General features: G+C 39.3%; 1 protein-coding gene across 4 annotated transcripts in view; it reads right to left on the bottom strand.

Annotated features, from left to right (window-relative positions):
- Window positions 1-16,256, bottom strand: part of pax7a (paired box 7a) — a 34,727-nt gene extending 18,471 nt beyond the window's left edge. For 2 of the 4 annotated variants that reach the window (XM_061219146.1, XM_061219147.1), the window contains exons 1-5: window positions 16,172-16,256; window positions 14,308-14,543; window positions 13,505-13,649; window positions 13,003-13,131; window positions 24-223 (exon numbers count right to left, since the gene is read on the bottom strand). In XM_061219146.1, coding sequence (XP_061075130.1) covers window positions 24-223; window positions 13,003-13,131; window positions 13,505-13,649; window positions 14,308-14,543; window positions 16,172-16,256 — 795 coding nt within the window. The remainder of the gene's footprint in view (window positions 1-23; window positions 224-13,002; window positions 13,132-13,504; window positions 13,650-14,307; window positions 14,544-16,171) is intronic. The other 2 variants (XM_061219148.1, XM_061219149.1) reach the window with 2 other exon arrangements.
- Window positions 16,257-16,457: the final 201 nt, after the last annotated feature.

Raw genomic sequence — 16,457 nt, 5'->3', positions numbered from 1 at the left:
GAGCAACAGAGAGCGCGTCTGACCTGCACGCGAGCCTCAGTCAGCTTGGTCCTCTGGGCGAGCTCCTCGCGGGTGTAGATGTCGGGGTAGTGCGTGCGCTCGAAGGCCTTCTCCAGCTCCTCCAGCTGCTCGGCGGTGAAGGTGGTGCGACTCCGTCTCTGCTTCCTCTTCAGGGGCAGGTCCGGCTCCGACTCCACCTCCGAGCCCTCGTCCGTGCGGCTACCTGCGGGAGCGGCCCTTGGGTTAGCTTCAGAAAAATCAGACATAGAATCGAGCTGTCACCCGCTGATAAAGCTTCAGGTGAATGAGTCATCGAGGGCAAACACGAGCTACGCCCAGGAAGTCCTTAGCCCCCATCACCACTGAAAAGTTTGAAAAATGTTTCACCGATTTGTCACTGTGGTATTGAACGTTTAAAGCCATTTTGATTGATTCCATCTTTTGAATAAATTGCCATTAGTGTGCGCAGACAAAGTTCAAACAATGCAGTCAGTACAGTTTCTCAGTCACAACCTTTCTATGAGAGAGAAAGAGAAGTATGTTTAGAGGGTGTGAGAGAACAGATGGAAAAGGGGGCAAATGACAGAATGAAAAGGAGGAACATGGGATGAATGATAGAGGAAAGGAGGGAGAGGGAGAGAGGGTGGGGGAATTCAAATGTTGTATCATGCAGTGGCTTTCACTATTGGCAAGCAGGAAGCAGCTAATATTATTTTAATTTGTGATTATTTATATATGAGAACACAATCCCAGCCACACAGCCCCCAGAGCTCACTGGGGGAGTAATCTGTTCACACCACCTTGCTGATCCATGTGCCACTGTTCTCTTACAATGGCCCAGGGCATAGAGACAGCAGTGCCAACATGTCAATATTTCCACTATAATACTGCACTGGATCCATTAAATCCCCTGCACTCTATTTCCAATCAGAGCTTAAAATAATGGCAACCGCTTTTCGCTTAAATGTTGCCATTCACACAGCCAGCTACATTCCAGATGAAGGCATTCTTGCATGATGTCCGTAACACATGCACACACACACACACACACACAAAGCACAAGGACAAACAGGGCAGAAACACAAGTGGCTCAGTTAAACACATCTCTGTGCAGCCACTGCCTTACAACAGCTTTCACTGGTACTAAAATAAAATAAAAACTCAGCATCCATTTCAACAGGTGCCAAAAATTAGTTAATTTGTGTTTACAATGTTTATCCTGGTTTATAATCACCATAGTTTGTGAACTCGCGTGAATTGAATGAATGATGACTTTGGTAGCTGGTGTGGTCTAACTTGGGATGAGATCTGTTGCAACACTTGAGACTGGGCCATGAGAGGAACTGTTATGTTGTTCTGCATATGATTAGATATCAGGATTGTAATTTTTATCCTCAAACCACCCCATCAGTCTGTGATCACTATCCCACCCCCCAAGTAGCCTAAAGAGAAATCTAGCTTCCAAACCTACAATTAATAACAATTACTAAAGAAATGTTGTTCAAGCAATTAAAAATAAGTAAAAATGATCATTATCATGGGGAGAACCAGCTTGGTAGAGAGAACCAGCAATGTGAGGCAATTGCCAGTTGACCATTGATGACTATTGTGGAGAACTTCTCACCAATTAGGATTAGGGAAAGTGAGAGCTGTTATAGTTGCCCGAGAAGGAGTTACAAAGTACTAACTTTTGTACAGATTTTAAAACTGTAGAAAAACAAAAGAAAAAGTAATCTGTTTAATGCTGTACCATTTACAGGTCAGGTTCGCTTTTGTGCACTTAGCTATTCATTGTAAAAGGTTTTTTGATCAGGGGTGCCCACTACTGTATATTCCTCAGTGATGATCCTAATGCAACTCCAGAGAAATGTTCTGCGTTGACAATGTTGAGAATCCATTTAAACATTTGGTGAATTTTTAGAGCATAATTAATTCCACCAGACTGCAGTCATCCAGGGACTGAACCTACTTAATGGTGCTATAAAGGGTTTGTGTATCTTTCGTCTTTGTTTTTTGTGTTCGTTTTTTTGTAAATGTTTAATTGCATACATTGTAACCATTATTTTCTTTTGGAAATGAACAACAAAAACTTTCTTGTACAGACAGCCCCTAATGTGTGTAGTTGTGACTGTGATCTGACGGGATATCGCTGACATCCATCTGCTACAGTGTAATCTCTCTGGCCAGAGGCTTTGATATAAGTAAGTCCCTGGGCCTGTTGGGAGATTTCAACATCAGATACTCCTGAATGTATTATGGGGTGTGAGAAGAGGGGGAGATCGGAAGGCTCAGACAGGCTGAGAGACTAAAGTTGGGTTACACAACAGCACAGGACTGTTCTTAAAGTAATTTAACTGTCCCACTTCATGGCCAAATTGGAAAAACTGGCAGATACAGGGAAGCAATTATGCTTTGAAAATACGACTAAAGTATTGGATTTGTTAAAGCTAAACATAGAATCAGCTCAGTGTGGTGGTGTGAGACCTAACGCTATCAGCCTGCTTCCACAGCTGTTTGGAGTGGGTGGTATACAGTACTGTGCAAAAGTTTTAGGCAGGTGTGAAAAATGCTGTAAAGCAAGAATGCTTTCAAAAATAAAAATGTTGATAGTTTATTTTTATCAATTAACTAAATGCAAAGTTTGGTGCGACCACCCTTTGCCTTTGCCTTTTCCTTTGCATCAATTCTTCTAGGTACACTTGCACAAAGTATATAGTCATATAGACAGGTGTGTGATTAACCAACTATACCAAACAAGAGCTAATGATCATCAATTTAATATGTAGGTTGAAACACAATCATTAACTGAAACAGAAACAGCTGTGTAGGTGGTTTAAAACTGGGTGGAGAACAGCCAAACTCCAAGGTGAGGTTGCTGAAGACAGTTTAATGTCAGATACTTATCCATCATGCAATACCTTCAAGGAGGCAGCTGATTGGCCCCTAATTTATTCTCCAGCAGGACAATGACCCCAAACATACAGCCAATATCATTAAGAACTATCTTCAGCGTAAAGAGGAACAAGGAGTCCTGGAAGTGATGGTATGGCCCCCACAGAGCCCTGATCTCAACATCATCGAGTCTGTCTGGGATTACATGAAGAGACAGAAGCATTTGAGGCTGCCTAAATCCACATGAGAACTGTGGCTAGTTCTCCAAGATGTTTGGAACAACCTACCTGCCGAGTTCCTTCAAAAACTGTCAATACCTAGAAGAATTGTTGCTGTTTTGAAGGCAAAGGGTAGTCACACCAAATATTGATTTGATTTAGATTTTTCTTCTGTTCATTCACTTCTTCTGTTCATGCATTTTGTTTATTGAAAAATAAACTATTAACATTTCTATTTTTGAAAGCATTCTTTTTTTACAGCATTTTTTCACACCTGCCTAAAACATTTGCACACTACTGTATCTCTCAGATTCAAGGAACAACCCAGTAATAGGTTGGGATGTACAGCACAGTGCATCTTTGAGATCGTAGTCCTTCAATAAAGATAACAGAATTACTGTGAATGCCATTTGAGCGGTGTGATCTTGCTGTTAACGCAATGTCTGTGAATGTTACATCTGAATGAGCGAAAGCACAGTGTTTCTCTGAAGTATGAGTGCATCTCTCAGTGGGACTCAGCTTGTGAAGCCCCGGCTCTTTCAGCATGGATGGGCCTCATACTCCAGGGGGGGTCTGAAAGGCTCTGAGCACTGAGCTGCCCGGTGAGACATCAGTAAGAGCAGACTGGCTCTGTGCTCCAAAATGCTGCCTTGGGGTTCTGCACAACCACAGCATGGCTTATAAACAAACAGGCACCTGCAAAACTTAATTTAGTCACATCTGTAATTATCACACACATGTCCATGTCAGTTTCACATTATGCAAGTCCTGTCAGGGAAGTCCAAATGACATGAAGGTGATATTTCTCCACGCAAACAAAAAATATGCTTCCAGCACAGCAATCAAAGACAAAATTAGCAGCCTTTTAGATGTTAGATTTTTCTGAGGGATGCTTTGAATGCTGAGAAAATAGCACTTGTGAAAGAGCCTGCCTTCTGAATCAGGTAATTTAATGAGATGTCTGTTGCACAACCACAAATACACTAGAGAGGTGAGAAAAGTCCTTTAGGATCTAATCTGGGACACTGCGAGCCCTTGTCTTGCTCTGTGGCCTGCTACAGAATTACAGCTGAGAGGCACCTAAATGCCTCTCCACAAAATAAATTGTTTTTCTTGTCTAGACAGATCCCCTCTCAGGCTTCTAAGTAGCTGGGAGCATCAGACCCCTTCCCCTCTCCCCTCCCCCATAGTGTCCCACTGTAATAAGGAGAGTATTCAAACCATTTTAAAAAATCAGTTAGATGAAGATGCACAGAATAGAGATGGAATGGAGATGGAGATGGAAAAGAAAAGATGAAGAAGAAACCTTGTGACCAAGAAAGCGATATTCTTTTGTAAAATGTTTTTCATTAATAATAATTTCATTCCATACTCAAAGCTCAAAGATTTTATTCCTCCAACCGTGCAACGTCTATGAGTGATGTTCACAGTGTGAAAAATGTTGGCATTTAATGGAATATTAAACATTTCTAAATGTGTCCTGCTTGGTTGGTTTTCTGTCGCAGTGCTTGATCGTTTATGTTCTATGTTGGGAATACGTCCGAATGCCTCACAGACTAATCCTTAGACTTCCCTTGAACAAACCTGTGGCATTCACTTATTTATTAAAGTATTTTGATAATCTGAAATACACTCAGATGGAACGAATCTGTACATTTTTAAGTGAATGAAACGTAATTTTCCAATTCAATGCATTTGCTTTCGGGTATAAATTTTACAAACAGAAATGCATTGCTACACCTAATGCATTGTGAACTTCTTAACTTTTCCAAAATCAACCGTCACAAAAATTAATTGCAAAGCTTTGTCAACAATAAGCAATGACCTCAGTGTTGAAAAGAGGGTGGCAAGTTACAATGGAGCTGAAATGTATAAGAGCTGCATTTTCAGGAAGCATGTGGACTGTCAGCATAGTCTCAGATTAGATTCCTTTGTATTAGCTGTACTTACTCATGTTCCTGATCATTTGGCACAAAGTATCTCAGAAAACCATTATGTTAAACACAAATAACTTAATATAGCAAGAGTAACTACAAACAAGAGAATATAATGGACACTATAACTATAAGGAAAAACCAATACAGTTCAATAAAAACAAAACAAAAGCCAATACAATTCCATGGCGTCAAACAGTACGTGCATGAAAGTTAAGGTTAAGTAAAAGTTAAGATTAAGTACATTATGCACAATAAAAAAGCGGGGGCTTAAATAAGTGTGTAAGAAACGTAGGTGCGATTGATCAATTTATTTAATATCGTCTCATTATAGCATGCTGTTGTCCAATTCGACCGTGTCAGTTACGAAGGCATCCATTCAAGAATACTCATGCCTGTGCTTTCAAAACACAATGGGGTTAGCTTTATAAACTGTCTGCCCAATTGCTCAAAGGGCTTTAGTTCTCATTGTTTTCATCCTCTTAATAAACTTTCTCGAGGAGTTCATCAGCCTGCCAGCTTGCAATGGGTCTGAGCACCCAGAATAACAGAGGGCCTATTTTCTCTTCTTTCTTCATGACAATAGAGGGAGGGCCTATTTGGCATCTGACAGAGACAGGAGAGTGAGTGGGAGCCTTGTTTTTCTAAAAACAAGGAAGGCTCCAGGAGTTGCATATAGGCCTCTCTGACAAATGTGATGCTATGGGCCCACAAAGGGGGAAAAAAGTATACTATAAAAAAGTATAAAAGTATAACTATAAAAGTAGTATTAGACATTAGTAATAACAACGCATTGTGCCCAGCTTTCTAAAATATGTTTTCAGAATGTTTCGTTTTGGAAAAAGAAAAACAAATGAGGGTCAGAAATTTTGACTGAACCAATTTAACCAATTTAAGTCACACCAGGCTGAAGTGGGTCAATTTGCATTCTTTCGATTCATGGTTAAATTTTCAATCAATGTGGACACAGGTTATACCATTTGATATATATATATACAGGTTATACCAGTATTAAAGCTCATGGTTTTATCTGTATAAATTGTTTTATGATGCCATTGCTTTAGTTAACGTGATTCTTTATTTTGTTACGTGGGGTGGCAAAACAAGTGTGGGTGGACCTCACCTTCTCTGCATTTTGTGGCTTGGGTATGTTATTAAAGTAGCAACTGGAGAGAATTTTAGTCTATGAAATTATATTTCAAATGGTGTATAGTTTTAGGCTTGCCAAAAACAACACATATCTTTCCTGCATGTACTTTTTCAGTTTGCACGCTGAGGCTGTTACTCACTCTTTTCAGGAGCATTTCATCTTCCTGGATAATTTAGATACAATAATTGAGTATCTAAAGCCAGAATTACAGCAGATGCATTGGGTTTGTGGTTCATGGGCACTGAATGGAAGCAAGCTCCTCACCGCAAACGCAATGCTTCTGCTGTAATTCCAGCATAGCCCCACCAAGCACAGCCACAAGCATCTGCATCTGCTAAAAAACTAAAAATATTTTTGTTGAGGAAAAAAAGCTTACACTTCCACTGTGCTTGAGCTTCTCTAACTTTGTTTAATTATATTTGGTTTGTTTCTAATATTTACAGCAAGAGGAGAGACCAGGAGAGACCAAGATTATGCCTGTTTCACTCTGCAGTCCAGCAGTTGAACTCGCACAAACACACTGTATTCAGAGGACACATATGAGGTGCAGCTTGTGGAGGCCGATTGCACACGTGACACGTGGATAACCTACGTCTTCCAGACTGAAATCCCTCACACCCGGAGCAACTGTGCATAGCCTCAGTGCTGCCACGGCACCTTCCGGACTCCATGACTGGTCATGTATCCCATCCACACGAGAACGGTACCATTTCGTATTATACAGTGAGTTCAGTGAATGCACTGTGTGAAGGGGAACATAACCAAATCTTTCCTGTTGTGGTTTATACAGTCCCTTCCAAAAGTATTGGAACAGCAAGGTCAATTCCGTTCTTTTTTGATAATGTAACTCATGATGGTAGCGGGAGGATGAATTCAGAAGTCTTCAAAAACATTTGCCAATGTCCAACAACTAATTGGGAGGAACTTCATCATGCAGCAAGACAATGACCCAAAACACCCTGCCAACACAACATAGGACTTCATTGGGGCAAAAAGTGGAAAAGTCAGTGAGCAGACCTTAACTCATTTGAGCATGCATGTCACCTCCAGAAGAAAAGATTGAAGGGGTGGTCTTCTACCAAAGGTGCTATGTTTTAAGTAGTCTAACATATCTAGATGTAAATACCAGGAAATAAAAGCTGAAATTCAGATCTCTTGTTTCGTGTTTTTATCTCAACCCCAAAAGTATTCAGTGTATTGCAAAAACAAAGCAATTGGCCTTGCTGTTCCAATAATTTTGGAGGGTACTGTATATGTGGATAGGAAAAATCCAGATGAAAGAAACCTTAACTGCTTAGCAGAGATTATATCTGACTGGAAATCATTTGACTTTCATTGTCCCTTTTCAGAAGATCTGGTGAGGAATGTTTGCGCTGGAGTGCTTGGATTCTTCTAAAATTCTCTTTGACAAAACTGAAATGTTTAGGTATTTTCTGAGGATTAGTAGTAGTATTAGGTATGCTAGTAGCAGCAGCAATAGTAGTAGTAGAATTAAACAATTAGCCTACTGTTGTTGCTGTCCATATCTTTTGCGAGAGGATATTTCTGCACTTGAAGAAATTCCCCATGTAAACTCCAGTACGATAAGAGCAGAGGAGCGAGAGGAGGGTGGGGGTTAATCCTATTTTAATATGGTCACGCAGCACAGGAGACAGGCTGTTATCTCGCCCCCCACACTTGGGTCTCCCTCTGCTTCAACCCCGCCAAACAGCTTCGAGACTGTGCGGATGGGGGACCCCCAATGCCTGAGGAAAAATGTTATTAATAGCTTATAACTTCCCCATACTTTTTCTAAATCTCTCTCGTCCTTCCAGATGGGTTCATTTGAAGTGGTCTTTCACTTTATCCCTGTCTAGTTTTTTGTGAAGGCTGTTTCCCATGCCAGAAAATTGAAATTGGAAAACGTAACCTGAGAGAAAGAGACTGTTTGAAATGTTTTTTTATAGTCAGCTTGGGTTTTGTTTGGATTTCTCATTCCTCCACTTTCAGTGTATCTGCATTATAACCCATTTCTGGCTTGAATATTTTCTTTTTAAAAGGGGTGAATGTGGCAAAATCAGTTTTGACAGTGATGATTTAATTCACATATTGCTCACTATGCCGAATTTGTCAGCTTTCCTGTTCAATTTCTGTGGGCCTATCATGAAAAATATTTGTCTTTCCGGTCCTGAAAGTGAAGAATAATGGAATGTTAGGAAAGTAGCTACATATAATTGGTTAATTTCTTTACAAAGGTACAAAGGTAGCCAGCACTAGGAGGAAATACTCTGGGCACCACCCCATGTAACCGGCTGATAAGAATGCTTACACCCGCCCACCAGGAACTGAACAGTTCAGTGCCAAGGAGGATTGTTCAGGGTATGTTTGAGTCTTTGAGTCCAATCACAAATAATTAAAAGTTTAGAAAGTAGGTTTTGATAAATGCCATTTAACTTGTGGTTGGAAGGTGTAAGCATTCTTATCAGCCAGTTATAAAATAAATGTGCTGTACCTAGAATTTGGATCAATTAATTTAGCTAACTTCACGAGTCAGATGGTAGCTAACTTGAACTTTGCCATCTCAGTATTCAGCTAACCTTAGCTAAAAAAAAAACACTTTTTGTGAACTTTGTAAAGTTCCGAGTTTGAGGAAAGTATTTTCACATTGGCTGCCGGGCAATACAGGTGGAAATCAGAATATTAATGTTACTAAATTTCTAAATGTTTTTTTTTACAAGAAAACTTGTCAGGACCAGACCAGACAGGAGACTCCAATGTTTCAAGCAACAGGTTCCCAACAAGGCCACCGGTGAAGTCTCCCTGCCTGAGATCCCTGAAGGCAAGAATAGCTGCCAGTATTCTTTTTTCAATTTGTGTATCTTGAGCCGCAAATTATAACAATGTTAAATTGTGTATTTACATATAAAATGAATAAGTGGGATATCCCTATTATATTTAGTTTTTTATTTTATTCTATAATAATGACATATGGTTAATATTTATGGACCTCCCAAAATATTTATATTTTGGACCTCCCAAAGGAGCCATGACCACCCCATGGACATTTATATGATTGTAGAATCACAAGTGTTTCCCTCATTTCCTGGTCATCAGTTATTGTGTTTTCTCCAGGCACAATGGGAAGTTTTTTTTCCCAATGGGGGTGCTGGGATCAGTGGTGCTTCCAAGGGGGAAGGGTTCAGAATTCCAAACTGACAGACTTCTGAACAGACAAAACTGGTTTTATATGAGAAATTTGGGGGTGGTGGGTGTGAAACACAACTCTGAGCCTATGTACGTTTGTTCATTAATAGAGAGAGCTGAATTGACACAATGTTGTGATTTTAGACACCTGAATTATGCTCCAACACTGTATCACTTCACCTCATTTTTATTTTTTTATTAAATTTGCACAATTTCTATTTACAATATATTTTGTTTGTACAGTTTGTGCTCCAAGCCAATTCATCCCTTCACATTTAGGTCCCATGCTCTCTTGCCAAAAAAAGCCCCATGTCAAACATGGCAGCCTCCAGGCTTCATGTACCATACCGCAGCTCCCATAGGAATCCATGGAACCAGTAAACAGAAGCTGTCTCCAGTTTGTATATATTTCCATCCAGGGATTGATATCCCCATAGAAGCTCACTAACTCCTGTGGTATTGCACTTTATTAAGCCTAAAGTCCATTAAAAACTCTGAATTTACCCTGTCAAAATTATACAATTTTGTACAATAGGGGTCGTTTTAAATTCTAGAACTGATACTATTTTTTCATTCTTATTCATCCCTTCACATATACCACACACGTATCCAGTGCGCATGCTCTGGTGCGAAAAAAAACCGCGTAGTCAAACATGGCAGCCTCCATGAACTGCACTATAGGAATCCGTGGAACAGGTAAGCGGAAGCTGCCTCTAGATATTTGTATATTCCGATGTTGCAATGGTTGCTTTCTCTCAGTAGGAGTATTACGGAAACTTGATTAGCGGGGGTCCAAGGCAAAACCCATGACTTGTTTTTCCTAATGGGCTGAAATGACTACGTAACACTTCCAGTTGGTGCTATTGCGAGTTGAAGATACTCTCGAAGTAAACTACATTAGGCCTGCTATGGCAATATGATCGCGAGTTTAAACTGGTGTTTAACTGCGAAAAACAGAAATACTGCATTTTACATCGTCAATATGCGAAGCCTGCATGGCATGCATAGCTGGCCTTTTTTGTCATAATGGGGTCTGAGGGAAAATAAACACTCAAAACATGAAAGCATCGAATAAACTTTTTTTTTTTATTAAAAAAATTAAATAAAAACGAACAGCTTGCTGAAATGTTGGGATTGCAGTGGAGCGAAAACCAGAACCTTTGAGAACCATTGCGCAGCGCACAGGTGTAAATAGCATAGTCCATTGGCTTAGAATTAGACAATGCTAATAGCCTCTTCACAGCGCACAAGATTTGTAACCCCGGTTTTATTTAACAGATAACCTCAGGCAATCTTAGGCTTTTCGAAAGTGAACTGGCTGCCGCTCCAGCCGTATCTACAGAAGCCAATATGTTCAATGTAGCTGAAGGTTCCAGAAGCGATACACGGCCCCCTTCATTCAGTTCTCTCTCGTTACTCTTTCAGAAGTAGGCCTACTTGGGCCTTCAGCCGGAATTATGCCGAATTCCACTGCAGGGCCGCTGATTCGAATTACTCTAAAGAGGACAGGATAAAAAAAGTACCCAGGAAAAGTACAATGCACCCGTGACGACAAATTGCGGCGGATGTTTCACAGTGAAATCAATCATAGAACCACTGATATTTGGCTAAATTGGGAAATTAGCCTTATATTTATAAAACATAGAATAAACGAGTGAATTAGCCTATGCAATCCGCAGTAATACAAGTAACAGTTTCTGACGTGTGTGTTACAGTCTTTTAACTGTAAATGGATGTAAATGGATACATAATAACATAAATAAAACCCTAAGAAATGCAAAGGGAAACTGAAATCTCATGAATCTGTGCCCAAGGCGAGTCAGAGCAAGCCGTTTATAGATGAAAGTAAAAAGAAATAAAAGGCTGAATTTAATCTGCCTTAAAGGCTTCGACGGAAGGTTTGTGAGACAGACTCGGGGAGGGATAAACGGGTTTCTCACTGGGTGCAAGAGCGATTACACACAGCACCGACAGCCACCCATTCAACAAACTCCGTTTCATTACTAAACTCTCATAAGTCTTAACATTATTAAACGCCAACCGGATGGCACAATGAACCCGAAGAAAAGACAAATCTTCTTAAGAATTAAAAGGGGCCAGGTATCTTCATTTCACATATTGCCCCTATTCTGTAGGCTAAAATTACACGTCCGATATTCGTTGCGGATATTCAGTAGGCCTATACGTAGAGATTGCGTTGATTATCGATTCTGGATTTCAGTGTTTGGGCTAATGCACTGTAAATTATATATCATATTGAGTGTGTATGTTTGCTTGTGTGTGTATGACATACATAATGTTTTATGTATAATAAAATCGTGTATGTGTGAAAGCGTGCGCGCGCCCGTGTGTGTTTACACGGCAAAGATCAGGCCGCGCAGTGTATAGCCACAGTGCTCTCAGTACGATTTTGAGCCATTTCAAAAATAAGAAAGAAGCGTTTTGCGCCCAGCGTCAGTCACTTCATTCCTATACAGAGTTCCATGATATTACAAAACTATCTACCAGCGGGACGTAATGAATAATTCATCACTCTTTATTTCCACTCTTGGCCTTTTATCCTAAGTTTTCTTTCCCTCTCTGTGCGAGCCTTGAATGAGAATGGACAGGGCCCTGCTCTCTGTATTGGCCTTTGTACCTCGGAATCTTTTTCCTTTTCAATGAAGCTTTTTGCGACTGAAGTTCACCTTCAAGTTTAGTAATAAAAGCCTCGTCTCAAACTTTAAAGGCGTTTAAGAGCGGTTATTTTAACCTTCTATACAAATGTTTGATCATCTTATTTGGGAACCATTGTCTCTTTCAAAAAGCCGCTTGGAATAAAGGCATCCAATGCAACAACAATACAACAACCACACTTATTTTGAGGGAAATATTAAAGATGTAAACAAACAAAAGAGGACAGAGACAATGGTTAGGCCCTCTTAAAAAACTAAAGACGTATAAAAACGACTTTATACGAATGAGGTAGATTAAAACGTTGCTGGGACATATGTTCATCAAAAGAAAGTTCAAACGAAATATTTTGTGAACTTGTTCTTAGTCAACTCGTATACAGTTGCTCAGATTATTAATTGCCATATTTAATCAGATCAGCATGCTGACGTTTTTTGAAGGCCCAGTTCACTCTTGCAGCAGCAGCTGTCAGCAGGCACGCTGATTAGTGAATCGGCCCATGCAGAGGGGCGTTTAAAAAAGGGAACGAGGTGTCTGTATTACAAATTAATTTTCTAGTTCCAATCACCTTCCGTCAAGGCTCATAAATAATTAAATAGCGTACAGACACATTTTAATGGTCCGAAGAATTACCTACCCCATTTACAAAAGAGACGCTTCATTACCAAAACAGAAGTCATATTGTTGCGTCGATCACAAAATAATAAAAAGAGTACAAATAGGCTACCTGAAATTGACTTAAAGTGTGTTTTGCTTAGGGTACATATAGCCATAGATTAATTACAATCCTTATAATTCAAATCGTAAAATCTTTATTTTATGCAACGTATGTAATTAACCGCACAAAAATGTTATCCAAGATGGAAATAAAAAATATAGGCCTGATAACAACAACAATAATAATAATAATAATAATCATAATTATCACAATAATAAAGATCCACTGAATTACCTTTATCACCCAGAATTCCATCAATGCTATGTTTTGATTTCTTTTCTCCGTCCTCATCCTTTTTGTCACAGTCGTCTTCTTCATCTCTCCTGCCGAAACGGGCCCTCAGCACGCGGCTAATCGAACTGACTGGCGGACCCAAAACACCATGACATTAGTTCACATCTGCATCTGCCAAACACTTTTTAAGGCACATGGTCTAATGGCTTTCAACAGCTAGAAATGTTCATATACAATAAAAGGCATTTAGTTTCTCATGTAATGTCACCTTATATGTTGTTCTTATAGTAGCAATTATACATATGGCAATATTAGTAAAAAGAAAAGGATTTCTAATCAAAGAAAGGAGCTAATAATACAAAGCAAAAATGCACTCCAACATTCGATATCAATTAGCCTATCAGAAGCTTGCTAGAAAGCATTGATCACTTTGGCTTTGTAGGATCCTGTGTTGCCATATTGAAACTCCCTCTAATGGCGTTAGAAAAATAAAGTTGCTTACCGGACGACGCCTCACCTGAAGGAACCGTGCCCCGGTCACACATCCCGTCTTTTAACAGTTTGTCCCTAATCTCCCAGCTGAACATTCCTGGGTTCTCTCTCTTGTATTCTTCAATTCTCTTCTCCACGTCAGGCGTTGCTACTTGCTTTGTGGTTGCGATTATTTAGAGCGAGCCCACAAACGGAAAGAGAGCAACTTTTAAACATTTAAGAGAAATGGCCGTTATGACCATTGACACTCATTGACGCAATGTGTCATCATTGATGAAATCCATAGACTAGTGTAGTGGGTCAAGTGAAAAGTGAAACATTTACAGAGTAGTGGGTCTCAAAATCGAATTCAGTATTATTTTAACAACGAGAAGATAAACTATGAATGCAGATTCACGAAAATGATGGACATTGTAAATGAACACAGATAATTACATACCTGAGTATACAACTAATTCATAATATATAATTCAACATGATTTCCTAATTCAGATAATTGAATGCAGACAATTCAACTATATAGTATAAAATAAGGATATTCTTAATGTTAATTAGCCTTTGCAGGCTGTAGCTATATAGCCTACCATCACAGTAGGCCTATGCATAAATATAAATAAACTAACAGGCAGGCATAATCAATCTAATAAAAACCCTAAGGATGTTATTGAATGTGTATTGTTTGCTTGTTTGTTTGACCAACTCTTGTAATTCCCCTGCATGCTATAGGCGAAAACTCACTCGCTATGCGAGTCATTGAGTGAGAAGTTAAAATATTAATACCATATTTAATGTCACATGTCAAACTGCACTCACCCTGGGCTTGCTTCCCCCTATTGCCCCGGGACGTATAGACCCGGTCTCCTGATACCGACAGAGGATTTTGGACACGCAGCCGTGAGAAACTCGAAGCTGTCGCGAGATGACGCAGGGTCGGATGCCGTGATGCGCCATTTCCACGATCTTGTGTCGAATATGATTTGGCAGTGGTCGTCCATTGATGAACACTCCGCCCAGCTGATTCACACGTCCTTGGCCAAGCGGAGTTGAAACTGTATCGCAATAAATAAAATCCTCAAGTTCGTCCACTAATAGCCTCTATAAAGCTCTATAATGTTCAGCAAAGGAAGGAACAGCAACATCAAGCATCAAAACTATAAGGAGAAAAGTAAATGCATGTGCAAACTATATTTAAGAATGATACTGGAGATCATTTAAAATACAATGAAGAAATAAGTAATATTTTCCTATGTGGTTTGCGCAATGAGACCTGAGCATAGCATTTTAAAGAGATTTAATTATTATTTGTGTTTATAATTACCCTCTGAGGGATCTCCATAAAATTTGCAGTAAATTACTCACCCACCTCGACATATTGAAATACTTGTCTAAAAGGTAATGAGCCTACGTGGTCTGTAAAATACTTTTTTATAAAACGATATATTTTTTAAATAAAATTAGCCATGGTATAGGCTATATTATTATTATTATTATTATTATTATTATTATTATTATTATTATGACGATGATGGTGATTATTAATGTTGATGTTATTAATATTATGGCTAGTTTTATATAAAAAGAAAGTTCATGTTTATAAATTAATTAGGCCTATAGATATTTCTAATCTAAGAAGGGGACAGACTGGAGAATGACATTTGAATTCCATATTCACATATTCATATTCAGGAGCTGCGTTTTGACCAGGGAGTACGGGGAATTTATTTACGGCCAAATGGGTGATCTTCTCCTCCGAGAGGTGACGTGGCCAAAAGGTTGCAGTGTTACCGGCATTCATTATTTGCAGTCATGCTGTACACATATTGATGTGAGACCTTCACCCGTCTCTGTTCTGTGTGTTTTATTTTCTCTTGCACTGCCAAGACACTCGAATAAATCCTGAAGTTCAACGAGTGTGCGAGCTGTTATGGAGGACCAACTTGAGCACTTGACACTTTGATATTATGGATGAAACTACTAACACATGCAAATGAACCTGCAAATTCAAAATACATGTGTGTGTGTATGTTTTATTATTTATTAAATTGCTCCATACAGATTTTATTTTAACAAAACCAACGATTATACTAGTGCAAGTCAATTCTGCAAACTGCGTTTTGCTTAATCTCCGATTAGTCAATACAGTAACTTCCCCAAAAAGACCAGATGGACAATGTCACAAGCTTGATGACATGCATTGTGCGATACCACTTTTATTTATTTTGGAATTCCTGTTGTCACTCCCATTCATCTGATTGGTCAACATATTTTACACTATTTAATAAATGGCTAAGATATAGAACGACGAACGTGCAAGACAAATAAAGTAGCCTATATTTAGAGGGGGGGAATTTTGATGTCCGGGTGTGCTTGAAAATACCAATTATTATAATAGTAACAGTTCTTCCAAACTTCCAAAGCCTCTTCCAAAGTCCTAACTTGTAAATTATTATTTCAAACGTAATTACATGGTTTATAAGCTATGATATTACGCACACATTATAAATAGCCTACCAACCAGCCTCAGTTTATTCTATCAAAAGGTGAACAATTTCCATAACCACCATAACTACCATACCATTCGATCACAACCGTTCTCAAATGCGTTGAATATGCATATAATTTGCTTATTGTATTTGATTCATCCCCCAACACAAGGAATTAAGATCACATAGCCTACCTTCCAAGGCAAATCCCGTCCGCGGATAGTTATGGCCTGGCGCTGGTCGCATCATTCGCGGTATCGTTCCTGGTAAAGTAGACATGTCAGCTACTCTGTCAGATGCGAATCCGTCTCAAAAAAGACAACTTCTCTGCCGTGGAAAGTCCAAACTTGGTGATGGTAGGTCCTGTGTATATAGTCTAATAATATTGTCCTCTGTCGAAAAGAATGAAAAATCAAATCTTAAAAGTTGTACAATTCCCAAAACGACATTTTCTTCTAGCGGCCAGCTGGGGAAAAAATA

This window comes from Conger conger, chromosome 14, assembly GCF_963514075.1.
Source record: "Conger conger chromosome 14, fConCon1.1, whole genome shotgun sequence".
NCBI classification, from domain to species: domain Eukaryota; kingdom Metazoa; phylum Chordata; class Actinopteri; order Anguilliformes; family Congridae; genus Conger; species Conger conger.
This window is presented reverse-complemented; position numbering and strand designations above follow the sequence as displayed.